Below are 19,298 nucleotides of genomic sequence, written 5' to 3'. Positions count from 1 at the left end.
TCCCATGGAGAGAAATCCGAGAGCCACTAAGAGTGATGAATTTGTGACACATACAAGTGTGAGTAGAATGTAACTTCAGACAAGCGGTTAAAAAAACCAAACAGCAAAACCCAAGACAAAGGAAAAGCTTTGCTGTAAGAGGAAAATGCCTCGGCTTAAACAAATGGTACATACCCGTCTGTCGATCTTATCACCCTGCAAATTATACATTAAAAATTATTCATAAATATTGCTCCTTTCATACAATTTTAATCCAGAAAAGTCCCTCAACTGTCTACAAACCCAAGCTATGCTTCGGGAAAGGATGAAAGTTGCAATTATTTAATAATTAAAAAAAAACCTAATGATTTAGCATATAAAAACGCATACATATTTTAGAGGGTAAAGAACAATCTTAGCGCTCTCTGATTACTAAAAGTAAAGTGATTTCACTATGCTTCGGGCTTTTTATTATGCACTAGTTGCAATGTACTATTACAAGGAAGTCTGAAGTGGCTGTCAGATGGGTAATTACTGTTCAGCTGATAAAAGGCTTTTTTCCACAGACAGTAATTTTAAGAATTCTACTTACTAAGTAATGATATGAGTTTTGGGAAGTATTTCTTAAAAAACACTGAGAAGAATGACATAAATTGAAGAGAAATTAATCTTTCAGTCAATGTCAAATGATTTTAAACAACAAAGGGAATTTTCTACCCCCTTTTTATTAGTTACATTTAAAGCTTTCATTTGTAACTTCCTATTGATACTTCTTTAAAAGCTCACAATAAAACAATTCAAATCAGTGAGACACAGCTTAAAAAAAAAAAAAAAGATAAGTGCCTGGGTGTATTAAGGGAGAGAAGGCAAGAAAATTCTAGTGTATTAATCTTACCCAAATTTTTATACTCCTTGAGTGATTCTGGACATTGATGACTTTATAATTCTCCTATAGTGCGAATCTGAATTGCTTAATAGTAGCAATGCTCGCACAGGGGGGCAAATTATCTAATAGTGACATTCCTGAAGGCCAACTGGCAACACTTCAAGAGAAGCAATGCTGTTTGCACTGGGGGCGGCAGGGAAATTGGGACCATTGGTGGTGAGAAAGTACACTGGTGAAGGGATGGGTGTTGGCACATTATATGACTGAAATCCAACCATGGACAACTTTGTAAATGTGTATATCACTGTGATTCAATTAAAATAATAAATGGGGAAAAAAATCCCAAAAAGAAAAAAAAAACAAGTTGTTGTTTTTCATCTTACTTGATAAATTTAAACTTAGGAGACTGAGGATGCGTGAGTTCACCAGCATCCAGAGGTGTGAGGTTTAACTACATAAGCAGCAGGCTGTCATCCCAGCCCGAGAGAAACGGGGAGGTTTGCTACCACTAGGAGCAGACCTGAATTCAGCTGCTGAGCAGAGAGGGAAAATGACATGCATGAATGAATACTTGCTGGCTTTAGAAGAAAATCAAACCAACAAAACTAGCTTTCGGCCCAGAACGTGAATTTCTAGCACGATGCCGGCCTTGTGAAACATTTTGGCAAAGTCCTTCTTGAAGAACATGTTTTGCTCTCCACAATGACCATGAACTGGCGCTTTTCATCTGTGTCTGCTAGGACAATCTTAAAATCACCCCGTCACAGCCACCAGCGTGGAGGGGCGGGCGGCACTCACGGTACCTGGGAAAGGATGTTGGTGCACTGCTGCAGCAGAGATACCGGGGGGTTGCCGATGCTCGTGGCCAGCTGAACCCTGAGCAGCTGTTCCTTCTGCGTGGCATTTTCCTGCAAAGCGTGAGCCAGGGCCACGGCAGCACACCAGTTGGAAAGTGAATCAGTTGAAAACAAACCTCCGCACAGTAACTGACCAGCTGAGACCGAATTACCTGTTGCTACAAAGAGGGCAGAAATACGACAACAAAGAAGTTAATTATAAACTAAACCAAACTTAATTAGGTTTCCTGTTAAACACACACACGTATCGGTTTAAAACAGTATTTAAAAAAACGTGTTGATCAGTAGTATTAAGCAGTATTTTCAAAATGAAAGGCAGGACAAGGTCTATTAAAAACTAAGTAGTAGAACCAAGAAATATTAGCACTGTAGCACTGTCGTCTCGTTGTTCATTGATTTGCTCAAGTGGGCACCAGTAATGTCTCCACTGTGAGACTTCTGTTACTGTTTTTGGCATATTGAATACGCCACGGGGAGCTTGCCAGGCTCTGCCGTGCAGGTGGGATACTCTCGGTAGCTTGCCGGGCTCTCCAAGAAGGATGGAGGAATTGAACCCAGGTTGGCCGCATGCAAGGCAAATGCCCTACTCACTGTGCTATCGCTCCAGTCCAAGAAATAGTAGACATTTTGAATATTGCATTGAGTATCATGAGTATCTCAGTACCAGAAAATTATACATATAAATATAAATTATGATCTTAATCATACCATTAAGAGCTTGAAAGTCACTTATTCAGTTTTTACTTTTTTTTTTTCCGTCACACCCGGCAATGCTCAGGGGTTACTCCTGGCTCTGTGCTCAGGAATTACTCCTCGAGGTGCTCAGGGGACCATATGAGATGCTGGGAATCGAACCCGGGTTGGCCACATGCAAGGCCCTACTCACTCTGCTATTGCTCCAGCCCCCAATTATTCAGTTTTTAAAACAGAAATCAGAACTAATTACTTACCATCAATGGTGGAGGGTAGCAGCGTCGCCACAATCTCTCCTTGTCCTTTCTGATTTTTATATAGAAAACACTGGAAGCAGTAGAGCACTGCACAGCGCAATACAAACGGCTGCCGCTCGTTGACCATGGACATGAGAAGCACGACAATTGCTGGTCTGTTGCATCCAAAAAGAGCAAAAAGGAACACTTCAACCCAAGAACACAAGGGAACGACTGATCTTTTGCTTGTGCTTTGGGCCGCCCCCGGCGGTGCTCAGGGCCTACTCCGAGCTCTCCGAGCTGGTATCATCACTCCTGGCAGGGTCAGGGCACTGTCAGGGGTGCGAACCCAGGTGGGCTGTGCACTAGGCAAAGCGCCCTGCCAGCTGTACAATCGCTCCAGCCCCAGTAACTAATCATTTTTGATTTAAGAACTCAAACTAGAACACCAGCAAGATTTTTTTCATCTCCACATCACAGAAAAAGTAACTGCAGCTGAGAGAAGCAAACTGATTTGCTTGCTTGAGGCTTAGAGCTAGCATGTAGAATGTGCTGTATTTGAGCCCAAATACCCAAGTTAGAAAGACCACACTGTCTTACACAATACCAAGAGATTTTAAAATAATGTTAAAATAGAAAATGTTAATGACATGTATTAAAATCACAAAGTAATTTTTGCTTCCTTAGAAGAATACTACTTTTATTTCTCTTTTCCTACCTTGGTGGATTTGAAGGGGCATTTACCGAAGCAAAATAGTCTTGGTTCATTTGGCAACCTCGAATAACTTCTGATACAGTATTAATGGTCTGTTAAGAAGAAGAAAAAAAGAACTTTAGAGAGAAAGAAACTAGTTTTTGATAGAAGGCCGTATCTTTCTGCTTTTTGCTTTAAATGCCAAGACTCAGGAACCAACATTTTGTTTTTTTGTTTTTTTTTTTGCTTTTTGGGTTCCACCCGACAATGCTCAGGGCTGACTCCTGGCTCTGCACTCAGGAATCACTCCTGGCGGTGCTCGGGGGACCACATGGGGTGCTGGGAATCAAACCCGGGTCGGCCGCATGCAAGGCAAACGCCCTACCCGCTGTACTATCACTCCAGCCCCCAGGAACCAACATTTTGAATGATAGCATAATACTGCAACACTTTCCTCAAGAAGAAAATAATTTAAAATATTAAATGTAGAGCACAATTAATTTCTGATTTGAGAGAAAGTACTTAAAAACTTATACTCCATTTATATTTATAGATAATACTATAAATCAGATAACAGTGTTAGAATATTTAAAAACCACTCAACAATATCCAGAATTCTGAATTATCATAATCCTCTGGTGAAAATGATGTTAAGTTAGTTTGCACTTGAAATGTTCATAGCATTTTATCCGTACTAAATAATTCATATTAATAAAATTAATACTCTCACAGGAATAAAATAAGTTTTCACATCTAATTGCTGATTCTACTACATTCTTCTAGAAAATATTTAATTCTCTAGTTCAAAATGCTATGTATTCCCATATAATTAACTTTCCCTAATTAACTTTGTCTCTTTCTTAGTTCTTTAATCACTAAGTATATAAGGTGTGACTTGAGAAGTTATTAATTTTTTATAAATAAGTTAAGCATGTAATAATGAGAATGCTTTTGTGCGTGTTTTGTTTTCATAATGAATGGATAAGGATCTTTCTATATATTCCTTTTAAAAAATCAAAGAAGTAACATGAGATATGCCTCTTAATGTTAATTCATTGTGTAGCTGGACTGTAGTAACATGCATTTCCCAAAATCCAATATGGTCAGAAAAAGCACTAAGCATTAAATGACTCTAGAAATTAAAAAAAAAATATATTAAATGTAGGTGTGCAGTTAAAAGCAACACTGGGGCCAGAGAGATAGTTCAATAGGTTGAGTTCACGCACAGCATGTAGGAGGCTCAGGTTTGATCCTGCCTGAACCATCTCCCCATCCCAGCGCGTCTGTGACTGCCTCTCAAACAGAGCCAGAGTAACCCCCAGGACAGCCAAGTGTGGCCTGAAGAATAAAAATAAGAAGTAACCAGCAGCAACAACAACAAAAAAGCACCTGAGCATGTGCATTTAAATTTCAAAACATGAAAATTATTAATTTCCTCAGACATAGAATTAATTTTTATAAAACAAGAAAAGGATGCTTCAAAATTCAATCAGAAAAAAGATAAGCAACTTAAGAATCAAGTTGAGGAGCTGAAGAGACAATACAGTGGGTAGGGCAGAACCAGAAGTCTAGAGGAACCCCTGAGCATTGCTGGGAGTGGCTCCAAATCCCACCCCAAAAAGGAACAGTATTAGTAGAATTGTAAAACTGTAACATCCTGTTATTGATGGAAATAAAAATTACCGAGGTGACAGGAGAAGTTAACTGAGAGGTTTACACAGGGGGAAGCAGAACTGAAGACGGGGAAAGCTGAAGTCTGCATTTGGTTTAATGCTTTTATTTTCTGTGTTTTAAGTGTGTTTTATCTTATTTTTTAAACAATTTGTTTTGGTGGGAGGTTTAGTTTTGGGGTCATACCCAGCGATGCCCAGGGATTACTCCCAGCTCTGCACTCAGGAATCACTCCTGGTGGTGCTTGCAGGACCATGCAGGATGCTTCGGATGGAACCTGGGTCTGTCGTGTGCAAGGCAAGTACCTCATCCCCTGTACTACCTCTCTGGCCCTTTCTTGACTCCCCCTTTTTTTTGTTTTGAGGGGCAGGGCAAGGGGTGATGGGCTCAGGAAACAAGCTGCTCACTCCTGCTGTGGCCCTGGGAAATGCAGATTCCAAGAGATGCTCCTATAGATTCTTTGTCTTTTTTTCTTTTGTTTTGGGGGCCACACCCAATGGTGCTATGAGGTGCCAGGGATTGAAGGGGGGGGGCAGCAACGTGCAAGGCAAACATCCTACTGGCTTTTATGGCTCTGGCCCCTCCTGGAGATTTTTTTTCAGGGTTAATAAATAGCTCTCAAGCCATTTTTATGTAGATATTGGGATTTACAATATTGTTACTCATATTTTTCATGAATATATCATTCTAATACTACACCCACTAGCAGAGAAGTACTTTAAATTTGAAAAAAAACCCAAAAACAAAAAACCCACTTTTCTTCAAATTAAGTTTTTTCTTAATAGGTTAGAACGGGAAAATGACACGCATGTGTGTGTGTGCATGGGGGAGGGGCGGAGGATTCACTGTTCTGTAAAAACTTGAGTGTCAAACCTTACTTGATTACACTTTCATATAAATTTAAAAAAAAATCATACCGCATAGTCCTGCTGTGTCAATGAAGTCAGTGAGACTTTCTAAGCCTTAATACAATTTTATTTTTGAGAGGTGGGTTTGGGCCACACCCAGTAGGGCTGAGGGGCTATTGCTGGCTCTGGGCTCAGAAGTGACCCCTGGCAGTGCCGAGGTGACCACATGTGGTATCAGGGGCTGGAACAGGGCCGTGAGAGCATGCTAATGGCTGTACTATCTCTCGTTGCAAGCTTTGTTGTAGTTGTTTGGATTTTTGAATCACAACCCAAAAATGCTCAGGGGTTACTCCTGGTGGTGCTCAGGGGACCATATGGGATGCCAGAGATCAAACCTGTCAGCCATGTGCAAGGCAAAAGCCCTCCCTGCTGTACTACCGTTCTGGCCTGCCACAAGATTCGCTATTATTAATATTCTATTAAATCTGAGAAACGATATACACTTTAGGATTGGTGCTGCCGTCGTTCTGTAATTATTCAAGTATGGTGACTAAGGAATCTAACAGCAGAACACAGTTAATGATTCTTATTTCTCCTTTGGCTGACTGTTCTTTCTAGGATTCGTGACTTCAACTTCTCCATGGCCGCCTCTGCTGCCACTTAGTTTACCTCAGTTAGAATGTCAGCAGGAACTCCGGTGGCCATCAGGATAGTGCAAAGCTGCTGCAGTAAGCCACACTGGAACATGGTTTTCTGGCAGCTGCTGGTGGCACCCGGAGGGTTGGTGGGAGACACTAGGACACGAACAAGCTGTCAAGAAACAGAAACACAAACTGCATTTAAAAGACCTGAAATAGTCACAGCTATTAAAAGAAATGAATTAGTGTCTTTCCGGACAACATGGGTGAAACCTGAGATTACTGCTAGGCACTATAAATTGGAAAGTGAAGGAAAAGTACCACATGATCTCATTCTTTTGTTTTGGGGCCACACCCAATTGACTCAGGGCTTACTCCTGACTCTGCACTCAGGGATCATTCTTGGGATGCCAGGATTGAACTCGGGTCAGTCATGTGCAAAGCAGGTCTCTACCCACTCACTGTATTATGGCTCCAGCCCCAGATGATTTCATTTTTTTTTTTTTTTTGCCTTTTGGGTCACACCTGGTGATGCTCAGGGGACCATATGGGATGCTGGGAATTAAACCCAAGTCTGCCACGTGCAAGGCAAAAGCCCTACCCACTGTGCTATTGCTCTAGCCCCCGATGACTTCATTCTTAGGTGGAATATTAAGCAAAACAAACAAAACAGAACAAAAGTTACTATCAGAGTCTGGAAAGAAAAAAGCTGATTTCCAGCCAGAAGGGGAAGGAATGGGCAATGAAAGAGGAAGCAAGCAGGGTCAGTTTGATCATGGAGAATGGAGCTGGAGCGAGGTGGCAGGTGTCGTGTGGTGGATATATACACTGAGGTGTACAGTTGAGGTGTGATGATGTAACCAACGGTGAAAAAAAATGGAGTCTTGGGGCTGGAGCAATAGTACAGCAGGTAGGGCGTTTGCCTTGCACACGACTGACCCGAGTTCGATTCCCAAGCATCCCATATGGTCCCCTGAGGCCCCCCCCCCTGCCAAGAGTAATTCCTGAGTGTAGAGCCACTATAACCCCTGTGCATCACTGGGTGTGACCCAAATAGCAAGAAAATTAAAAAAAAAAAAACTGGAGTCTTGGGACAAGTTTGATCTAAATGATTTGGGGTGGGGTGGGGGAGCCACATCTGACAGTGCTCAGGCATGACTCCTGGCTCTGTGCTCAGGGATGACTCCTGTTAGGGTTCAAGGGACCATATATTGTGCTGGGGATCAAGCCTGGGTCTGTTGCATATACCCACTGTACTATCTCTCCAGCCCAAATTTTCTCTAAATGTACAAGAAAATCCACGTGAAGCATTTGCTTACCCAGTTTAAGTGCATCTTCATGCTCCACTAGTTTGGTTATAGTACATATTACAATAAGCTTTTTGTCTTAAATTTGTTTCCTTAGAAGACTGTGAATTCCCAGATTAGAATAAAAATCAATAATTTTCTAAATCTCAAACAAGAAGCATAGTATTTATAACAGTCTATACTCAATACATGAATACATCAATAACAGGATGGTAGATTTCTTACTGAAGTAAAGAGAAACTACCGAATTATACAAAAGGTCTGAAGACAGAGTGATCTCAGGGATGACTAACTTCCCCCTAAACTGCAAATACTTTAAGGAGATAGCTAAAACAACTGAACACATGGGGAAAGATTCATGGTAAGGGTTTGGCCTCACTGACTTTCTGGGTTTTTTTAGCCACATCTGGCGATGCCCAGGATTTACTCTTGGCTCTGTGCTCAGAGATAGTGTTGAGCACTGTCAGAGGGCATGAAGACACTGCATTATGCACCTACTATAATAATGAGATTGTTTTGATCCAGCAGTGATAAGGTTGTTTTGGTCTACTCTGTTCTATCGGTCACTCTCTGTGACCCCTGACAGTGCTCGGAGGACCACATGGAATACCAGGCTGGCTTCGTGCAAGGGAAGTACCCTACCTGCAAGACAACATTCTCTCCAGCCTCCTCACTGATGCTTAATTCTTATGAACTCCTTGAGAGTCTATTAACTAGTCTGAACTTACACATGAGATTTCAGAAACATGAGAAAAGTCATCCCCAAAAGTTCTGCACAGTTTTTTAATTTTTAAAACAATTTCTGGGTATTCCTCCTTGGGACTCCAGTCATCTTTTTCACTTTTTCTTCTTAATTAAATTAAACTTTAACACTGGTCCCCTATGGAAATAAATACTTAGTGTACTAAGCTCCGCAGCCAGAGAATAATGAGTCTTGATTACCCAGTAAAAATAAACAATAAACACATGCTTGCTTCCTTTCCTTCCTAAAACACGTGCTTGTTTCAATTTTGAAAAGAATAATAAAATAACTGTATATACTGGGGATCAGGGAGGCAACTCTGGGAAAAGTGTCCAGTTTTGCTTATGTAAGGTCCTGGGTTTAATCCTGTCCTCGTCCCCCATATTAAAGCTAAACCAAACAAGAACCCAACATATATTTTTTATTTGGGGGTGGGAGCACACCAGGTGGTGCTCAGGGGTTTCTCCTGGGTCTAAACTCCTGGAGGGCTCAGAGACCATCTGGGGTGCCGGGGACTGAATCTGGGTCAGCTGTGCGCAAGGCAAGGACCCTGACTGCTGAACTACCTCTCTGGCCCCTAGAAGAATTTTTCTTTTCTTTTTTCCCCGTCCCGCACCCCCCCAGAAGAATTTCTGTAAATATATATCTTATTTAAAACTAGAATTATATGTATGTACCTTTATATCAAGATGAAATATATTTATAATACTTTACTAACAATAAGGTGCTACATAAATGTGACCCACTATTTTAAAGTAATTGAAATAACAGAGACCAAAACAACCTTATCATTATTAGATCAAAATATTATTATTATAGTAGGTACATAATACAATGTCTTTATGAACAAAGGGGATTTTGAGTGGAGAAGAGGAAACTAAACATACACATTACAATGGGTTTGAAAAGTGGTATTTTTATTGTTGGTGAACTAAAGGTAACTAACAATCCTAGCATCTGGGAAGCAGTGAAAAATAAACAGAATTGTTAGCTATCTCCACATTTGACCTAACAGACATTCTCAAAAGAAACTGATTAATAAGTTGGTGCCTCTTGACAAATGCTTTGGGATTTAACACTGATTCCTGTTCATTCTGTAACTAAGAGTGCCACGAATTTTGTTTTATTTTGTCTCAAACTTATTCTCTTCTGCCTAAAAGCTTGTGTGTGTGTGTATATGTGTGTGTGTGTATACATTCACACACATATATGATGAGTATATACATCATACATATATACACAGACTAAAATACCAAACCAATGTCATTTCTTCCTTTAATTTTTCTGTATGTATCTGAACGAGAATTATAAAAACAGAAATAGGGCCAGAGAGATAGCATACAGCCTACCAGATTTGATCCCCAGCACTGCGGGAGCCATCACTGAGCTCTGCCAGGAGTCATCCTGAGCACAGAGCCAGGAGTAAGAGTAAGCACAGTTAGATGTGGCCCAACGCCAATATATGAAAACATAATCACCATTCTACTAACAGACCTAACAAAAGCAACAATTATTTAGTAGCATCTGATGTAAACAAGAATAAGTAACCAGCAAAGTTTTAGAAGGCATAGAACCAGGAAGTATGGCATACTCCTAGAAATAAGAGTTAATAACAACCACTTAAATATATAACATCGTAAGAGATGGATCTGTATTTTTTCAGAGAGCAAAATTAGGGGAAGTTTGAAAAAGTTATATCAAGGAAGGTTTTGACTCAATATATGTAAATTGTTAATAATTAAGAGTGCCAACAATGAAAAAAGGAGTCTCTCAAAAGGTAATCAGTTTCCTGAGTCACTAACATTATCTGTCCAAAAATAAATAAGTAAATAAATAAAATTAAAGATAGAAGTAAGCATAAAACATTTTAGGCACTGTCGTCCTGTTGTTCATCGATTTACTTGAGAGGGCACCAGTAACGTCTCCACTGTGAGACTTGTTGTTACTATTTTGGCGTATCGAATATGCCATGGGTAGCTTGCCAGGCTCTGCTGTGCGGGTGGGATACACTCAGTAACTTGCCGGGCTCTCTGAGAGGGATGGAGGAATCGAATCCCGGTTGGCCTTGTGCAAGGCAAATGCCCTACCTGCTGTGCTATCGCTCCAGTCCAAAACATTTAACGAAAAATTAAAAATGTTTTATGACCAAACCCCTGAAAAAAAAAATGCTTTTCTCACATTTAATCTACAAAATTTGCATAAAATAAGCCCACCTAGACCAATTTCAGATTTTAGTGGCTTAGAATTTAATCAAGATTATAAATATAATGATGAATAATTCCCATTACATTGTATCTAACCAAATAGAAATGTTGACTATTATTTACAATGCATTTTCATTTGGCACATAATTGAGAACCTGAAGCAACCTTGAATTAGCCTATAAAGAAAGAATGCTTAAACAAATCGGAGGCTAGAAGGCAACCCATGGCTGTTGAGGTAGAAAACAAATTAAAGGAACTAAATTTACCGTTCTCCAAGCCTATAAGCTAGTTAGCTTATTTGCTTATTTTTGTGGTTTGTATTTTTGGGAAAGGGCGGGGTGCACACCCAGCAATGCTCACAGGGTTTACTCCTCACTGTACTCAGCAGTCACTCCTGGTGGTGGCTGGGGGACCATATAGGATGCTGGGGATCGAACCTGGGTTGACCATGTGCAATGTAAGCATCCTACCCGCTATACTATTATTGCTCTGGCCCTTATTTATTCAATTTTTTTTTAAAGTAAAAAATACTGTTTTTCTCTGTTAGGCAGGAAATTCATTTACTGCACACCACTGAATTCTCTCCATTTTCCTCAAACTACATTTAAAAATTTCCTTTCTGGAGAAATGTCCTTTATTAATGAAGTGATATGAAGCAAAGACACCAGGTTGCTTATTTGCTGCTAATTTCTAAACCATAAAATAAATGCAAATAAAATGCTGAAATGTGCAATGCCAATGTAAAAATAAAAATGATGAATCTGAGAGTAAAAACAGATTCTGCCCATATTCTCCTCTAAAATATTTTCCTAATAGTTTTTAGGCATATTCTAAGTTGGATAATTATACAATTTATTATCTAAACTGGGTCATTCTTGAAATGAAAGAGGACACTTTTAGTAATTACAAAATGAACACTTTCCTGGCCAAATGGGGCAGATGGTCACCTGACTATTAATCAAGGCTATGGAAGCAACTCCAGAGCCTGTTACTTCACAAGCTAATCCTCTGGTTTTAGAGAAAATGACTTCAAAGACCCAGAAACAATTCAGAAACATTCAGAAAGTTACAAATATTACTACAATCACTATCTCAGAAGACTGTAAACTTAAAAGAGTCTGAAGGAGGAGAATCAACAAAGGAGTTAATAAGTTCAATATTAACTTTTTATTAACTGATACAGAAATAATTTGGGAGCCCACTATCCATACTCTCTTACTCCATGAAGTCTCTACGATAAAGCTTAAATAAAATTATGGGTGTTCTATCCACTAACTTTGGAATATTCTATTTGAAATTCAAGCTACAGAGGGCCAGAGAGATAATACAGTGGGTCAGTCTCTTGCCTTGCATGGAGCCAAGCCAGGTTTGATCCCCAGCATGCACACGGTCCCCTTGATGTAGGCAGGCAGATAGGGAAGGCCCCCTCCCAAGGCAATGGCAGAAAATTTCCTGGAAAGTAAGAGCCCTAAAGTTGTAAAGGCCCACTTTGCAGAAAACAGGGACTAAGGCCTGATAAGACCCCACCTGACACCAGTCTGTAACAGGCCCTGAGGAGGCTGAACCTCTACAGAGATGACAAACTTCAGAGCTTCTCCATCTTTGGAGAAGTGCTCTCTCTCTTCTCTCTTCACTTCTCTCTCTCTCCTATCTCTCTCTCTCTCTCTCTCTACTTCTCTCTCTCTCTCTCTCTCTTTTCTCTATCTTTCTGCCTGTCTCTCTCTCAAAACCCTCAAAATCTCTTTTACTTCACTGTTCATCTACTCCTGAAATTCTTTTCTGCAAGTGAGACAAGAACCCAATAACCCTGGGTCCTGAGGGCAGAGATGGATGGGGAGAAAGTAACTGTCTTTCTCCTCCCCGCTTCACATAAGTCACCAGTGGGGCCCACAGACATCACCCTGAGCCCTGCCAGTAGTGATCCCTGATCGGAGAGGCAGAAGTCAGCCCTGAGAACCACCGGCATGATTCCAAATCATAAATAAATCAACAAATAAGACTTGGGTTATTGATATTACAGGCAAGGAAATGATGATCGTCTTCTGACAATTAGTGCTTTTATCTTAGCAAATATTTACTAAATTTATTGTTGAACATTAAATTCTGATAAGTGTGTAGAATATTCTCTTACTGTACATTTCCCTAATCACATATGCTGAACATTTTTTCATAAGCTAATTGTCATCTGCATACTTCAAAAACTTTTTTGTTTGGCTTATGCCCAGTAGTTCTCAGGACTTACTTCTGGCTCTGTGATCCTGGGTCACTCCTGGTGACCCAGGTGGACCATATGCAATGCTATGGATCAAACTACGATGGGCAGGTTACAAGGCAACTGCTCTACTATCTCTTAGCTCCTCTCCACTTGCATACTCAATGAGGTAATGATTCTGAACATTATTTTTGCTTTTATTTTTTTAAACTTACTACTAGCACAGCGGGTAGGGCCTTGCATGCGGCCAACCCTGGTTCGATTCCTCTGCCTGTCTTGGAGAGCCTGGCAAGCTACCCGTGGCGTATTCCATATGCCAAAAGCAGTAACAAGTCTTAGAATAGAGACATTACTGGTGCCCGCTCAAGCAAATCGATGAACAACGGGATGACAGTGACAGTGATAAGACTGAATTTTAAGAGCATTCGTACATTTTAGATACATCATTTTTTAGATGTGATTTGCAAGTATCCCCCCCCCCCCCACACACACACATACTGGGGCTTTTCATTCTTTATTTAAAGAATAAAATACTATTAGATTTTACAGAACACTATTTAGTGCCTTTTACAAAGAAAAAGGCAATTTTAATGAAGTTCCATGTTAGCTTTCTCTTAGGATTGCAATATTTATAATAAAGCCTTAATTTAAGAAAGATTAAATAACTTCAAATGAAATAAGAGACTATTAGTAAAACCTATCAGAAAACGTGTATCTGATTTTCTTTATAGTAATCTCAACAAGGCAAGAGAGGAAATAAAGATGAAAGAAAATTATAAGATGTTAAGAATTATTAAAGTCAAGTGATGAGCATGTACCTGGGTACATGCCTTTCTATATGAATACAGCTGCAAATCTCCGTTGTGAGAGATTGATTTTGAATGGAGTGTGGGAGGGAGGAAGGGAGATGGAGGCGGGCGGAGGCTGGTGCACACCTGGCGGTGCACAGAGCTTACTCCTGGCTCTGAGCCCAGGGATCATTCCTGGTAGTTCAGAACTCAGGACCTATGTGGTGCCGGGAATTGAAGCTGGGTCCTCGGTTAGCTGTGTGTAAGGCAAGTACTCCACCTGCTATACTATCCTTTCCACCAGAGTAAGAGACTTTTAAAACCTGTAAGAAGCGAACTATTCTAAAAATATTAAACAGTTTTCTTTGAAAAGATGCCTGTCAAAAAAAGTTCTTAAATTTATGCCTAAGGACAGTTTACCTGTAGCATTAAGTGCAGATTAGTGACTTTCTGAGCGGACCAGCCAGAATTTTCATCTCCAACTTCAAACCAAGGCTTCATGCGTTGAATATATGAGCCTTCTTTAAAAAAATTTTGATTGGAATTGTTGTTTTTTAATAAGTTTTGGAGCAAAATCAGACAATCTTCTACTACTATACCTGCAAAAAGAATGTAAAACAAGTGTTAAGAAACGTGATGTCAGGAAAGAAATGAGAAGCACAGCTTAAGCAGCTAGAAAAAGGGAACCCAAAGCAAGCAGAGGAAGGAAATAATATAACTTAAGGCAGAAATTAATGGAAATTTAAAAAAATTCAAAAGATGAACAAAATCAAGAGTTATAATTTAGAAGACTGAAGTAGATGATAAACCTATTAATGAGATTCGCAAATTAAAAAATAAAGGAAACTCTAGAAAACTGAGTCAGAAATGCAAGGGAAATGTCACAACAGAAATAAGAAGGATCATCAGGGATTACTGTGAAAATCTTTATGCCATGAAATTGGAGATAATTATACTTAGGTGCAAATAGGAAATAAATTTACCTAGAGGAGATAAATTATTAGATTCCTATAACCTAAGGCTGAATAAAGAGAAAGCAGAGCACAGGGACAGACTAATTATCATCAAAGAAACAAACAGTAATCAGATGCCTCCCCAACACAAAAGCCTGGGCCCAGAAGGGTTTAACTAGTGAATTCTTCCACATCTCTAAAGAAGACCTCTTTCCAATCCTTTTCACGCTCTTCCAAAAAATCGAAGAAGCAGGAATCTTACCATCTTCTAGAGACAAATATTATCCCTGTACCAAAAAACAAAAAACCAAAAACCCAAACCCAGAAACACCACTATAAAGGAGAACTGTCACTGTCACTATCATCCCGTTGCTCATTGATTTGTTTGAGCGGTCACCAGTAACGTCTCCACTGTGAGACTTGTTACTGTTTTTGGCGTATGGAATATGCCACGGGTAGCTTGCCAGGCTCTGCCCTGCAGGTGAGATACTCTTAGTAGCTTGCCGGGCTCTCCGGGCTCTCGAGATGGGCGGAGACTGAATACAACAATACATTAAAAAGATCACAACCCTGGGGCTGGAGTGATAGCACAGCGGGTAGGGCGTTTGCCTTGCACGTGGCCGACCCGGGTTCAAATCCCAGCATCTTATATGGTCCCCTGAGCACCGCCAGGGGTGATTCCTGAGTGCATGAGCCAGAAGTGACCCCTGTGCATTGCTGGGTGTTACCCAAAAAGCAAAGAAAAAAAAAAGATCACAACCCATGAGGCTTTATCCCCAGGATGCTAGGATGATTTAATATATGCAAATCAACATAATACACCATACCAATACGAAGGAAAAAAATCATGCGATCATTATCAATATGTACTAAGAATGAATTTTACAAGATCCAACACCCATTTATGATTAAAAAAAAACATCAAAAATGCAATAAAATGGGAGCCAGAAGGATCTTTGCTCAGTGTAACCAAAGCCATTTACCATGAACACCATACTCAATGGTGAAAAACTGAGAAAACGTTCCCTTCCCACTGCTGGGTAGGAAACAAGACAAGGCTGCTCACTCGCACTGCTATGATTCAATCTAGTAGTACATGTCCTTGCCACAGCAATGAGACAAGAAAGATATTAAGGGAATCCAGATTGGAAAAGAACTTAAACTTAAAACTATTTGCAGATCTAACAAGTCTATAAAAAAAAAACTCTTAGAAACAATACACTCAGTAAAGTGGCAGGTTACAAAATCAATAAACAGAAATCCATGGCATGTCCATGTGCAAGCAACAAAATACAAGACAGAAACTTTTAAAAACTCTATTCACAATTGTCTTAAGAAAGGCAAGTAACTGGGAATCAGCTTAACACAGCTTAACGAAAGAGATGAAAGACATACGAGAAAACTATATACCACTATTAAGACAAATAAAAGAAGACACAAAGAAATGGAAACACACCTGCGGATGGATTGGATATTGTCAAAACAACAATCCCACCCTAAGCACTACAAAGATTAGATGCAGTTCCTACAAAAATAACCATGGCATTTTTAAGAAGACAGAACAAATGCTGTTGAAGTTTATATGGAGTAACAAAACCTTGAATAGCCAAAGCAATCCTATGGAAAAAAAGAAAGAGAGGGTTCTCTTTCACTAATTTTACATTTATTATAAAGCTATAGTGATCAAGACCTTATGGTACTAGAATAACGACAGACTCAAACCAATGGAATAGATTGGTCTATTGGTCTAACATAAATCCTCAAGTATAAAGACAGCTAATCTTTTACCAAGGAGCAACAGTATTAATGATCACATATATGAAAATAGATGAAGGTCCCTTTCTTACACCATGCACATGTCAACCCCAAATGGATTAATGACCTCAATAGCAGACGTGAATCCATAAGTTACATTGAGAAAAACATAGTGTGAACATTTGATGACACTGAATCTAGAGGTAGCTTCAATGATATAATCCCATTGGCCAAGCAAATGGTAGGAAAAAAAAGGACTACATCAAACTGAGAAGCTTCTGCACTACAAAAGAAACCAATGACCAAAATAAAAAGAAACCTCACACACTGGGAGAGAATATTTGCCCAGTGCTCACCTGACAAAGGGTTAATACCTGGATATGTAATGTACTTGTAAAACAATCAGAAAAAAACAAAATCACAAAAAGAGGGGGCTAGAGAGAGAGAGTTCAGAGGACAGGATACCTGCTGTGCATAATGCCTACTGGAGTTCATCCCAGAGATCCCATATGGTCCCCTGAGCCCCGCCAGGAGTAATCCCTGAGAGTAAAAAGTAAGCCCTGAGACTGCTGGTTAGGCTCCAAAAACAAAACAACAGCACAACAAAAGGGAGCTAGAGGTGATGGAGAAAGATGAACAAAAACTTCCTCAAAGAAGACACAGAAGGGCCTGGAGCAATAGTACCTGTGGGAAACTTCAATTCACAAACATTTTTCAAAACATGAATTTTCTTTCTCAATACCAGTATCATTTCGCTATGGCAGGCAGAGCCTATTCTGACTCCTGACGGCCACAATCTGTAGGCTCTTTCTGGGTTTCCCAATGATCTCCTGGATCTTCCAAAATCTTTCGAAAATCTATGCTCAATTACCTTCAGACCAACAGATTTACTTCGTGTATGTGTGTGTGTGTGTGGGGGAACACCTGAAAATGTGCAGGCTTACCCCTGGCTCTGCACTCAGGGATCATTCCTGGTGGGCTCCAGGGACCATATGGGATACTGGGGATTAAATCTGCGTTGGCCGTATGCAAGGCAAATCCCCTGCCTGCTGTATTATTATCACTCCAAACCCTATCAATTCACTTTTTCCTTAAAATTTCAACTTAAGCATTTCTTTAGGAATGACTGGCAAGACCCAATGACTAGGTTTGTATCACTTAATAAAAGTAGCCTACTCCTTTCATTATGATGCACTCCATTAAATTATAATTCACAGAGACAGGAATTTATGAATGCCCTACTTGGTTCTGTACTTTGACAGGCATGGGAAACAGCAGGTGTACATGTAGCAGAGATCACTATCAAATATTTGTTGAGTGAATCATTCACACCTTTTTGTTTTGTTTTGGTCACACCTGGCAATGCTCAGTGCTTACCCCTGGCTGTGCCAGTAACACTCCTGGCAGTTCTTGGGGGACCCTACATTGTAGCAGGAATCAAACTGGGGTTAGCCTTGGACAGGCAAGTGCCTTAACTATCTCTCTGGTCCTGAATAATTCACATCTTACATAACTCTAGAAACCACTTGACATTGTTGTCTATTTCTTCACATTTCTATTCACTTTCTAAAGCATGGTTGTTTCACCGTTTTCTTGACCGATTCCTGCCTCTCTGCAGACTATGCTCAGGGTTCCGGGTTACCATCCTTTTCCATCCTTTTTCCTTTCCTCTGCTCTCAACACTTCTCTCACTAGAGCGACAGTACACACTGCAGCTTCCCCAGCTACAGCCCCCCACAGAGCTCCGTTCTACCACGTGAAGCTTAATCAAATGTTTCCTCAGCAAAGCCTCTGGCCGATGCTGGATGCTCAGCGCTGCAGAGTCCTCTATACACCCATGCCTTTAATCCTACTAGTTGATCTGTATGCTTTCAAGAATCACTTGCTTTTTTTAAAAAAAAAATTAAGGCTAATTTTTAAAGATTATCTAAATTTCTAGAAAAACCAAGCAACTGGCCGGAGAGATAGGACAGCATGTAGAGTGCTTGTCATGCACATGTCCAACCCTGGTTCAATCCTGGGCATCCCATATGGTTCCCCGAGCATGCCAAAAGTAATTCCTGAGTACACGGAATGACCCCCCCCAAAAACAAAAACCAAACAACAAAATTCTCATATGCTTTCTCCCTTCTAGTTTGCTCTGTTATTACCATCTAGCATTCGTATGGTATTTATTAAAACAATGATTAAAATATTAATATTATTACACTCCATAGTTTACACTGGGGCTCACTCTGTGGTATGTACCATTACAGTATCATGCAGAAGTTTTTTTCCTATAATACCATTAAAAAAAACCCACATGTATCAGTTTATTGATCTGTAATATGGAATAAATTTATTTTCATACTTTTATAGAAGACAAGAAGCTAGTCACATACTATTACAATTGTTTAATAAAAGCTCACAAAAACTCAAAAATATTTAGCTGTTACAAACTGCTATGCAAAAGATCATCAGTTATGTTAACAGTTCTCCAAATAACTTTTACGATTCCCAGGTGAAGACAAGCAAGTAGGTAAGTTTCAATACATTCAAGCAAAAGAAGAAACTACCTTCAAAAGTCAGAGTTACGACCTAAGGACTATCTTTTCTCTTTTTTCCTCTACGAGTCCTCTGTGCTCCAATTCACCATTTCATCCCTTTTCCCCCCTAACTCTGAATTCCTGTCCTTTTTACTCTACTCAGTCTTCTCTTTTCCGCCAATCATATAGTTGTGATCAATGTATACTGACCTTCCAGAATGGCCTGTTTCATTTAAAAATATGCATTTATGGTTCCTCCATATCCTTTCATGGTTTCTGATAACTTTTATTATTGAATAACAGACATTGT

The 19,298-nt window shown here is 39.9% G+C and overlaps 1 protein-coding gene across 2 annotated transcripts in view; it reads right to left on the bottom strand.

Annotated features, from left to right (window-relative positions):
• The window catches only part of USO1 (USO1 vesicle transport factor), an 80,003-nt gene that overhangs the window by 23,620 nt on the left and 37,085 nt on the right, over positions 1 to 19,298 (bottom strand). For both annotated transcript variants that reach the window (XM_055140391.1, XM_055140392.1), the window contains 5 exons: positions 14,176 to 14,354; positions 6,534 to 6,674; positions 3,370 to 3,458; positions 2,673 to 2,827; positions 1,669 to 1,880 (listed from right to left, as the gene is read on the bottom strand). In XM_055140391.1, coding sequence (XP_054996366.1) covers positions 1,669 to 1,880; positions 2,673 to 2,827; positions 3,370 to 3,458; positions 6,534 to 6,674; positions 14,176 to 14,354 — 776 coding nt within the window. The remainder of the gene's footprint in view (positions 1 to 1,668; positions 1,881 to 2,672; positions 2,828 to 3,369; positions 3,459 to 6,533; positions 6,675 to 14,175; positions 14,355 to 19,298) is intronic.

The sequence above is a fragment of the Sorex araneus genome, chromosome 5 (genome assembly GCF_027595985.1).
Source record: "Sorex araneus isolate mSorAra2 chromosome 5, mSorAra2.pri, whole genome shotgun sequence".
Taxonomy (NCBI): Eukaryota; Metazoa; Chordata; class Mammalia; order Eulipotyphla; family Soricidae; genus Sorex; species Sorex araneus.
The sequence above is the reverse complement of the archived record's forward strand: the minus strand, read 5'-3'. Positions and strand labels throughout refer to the sequence as shown.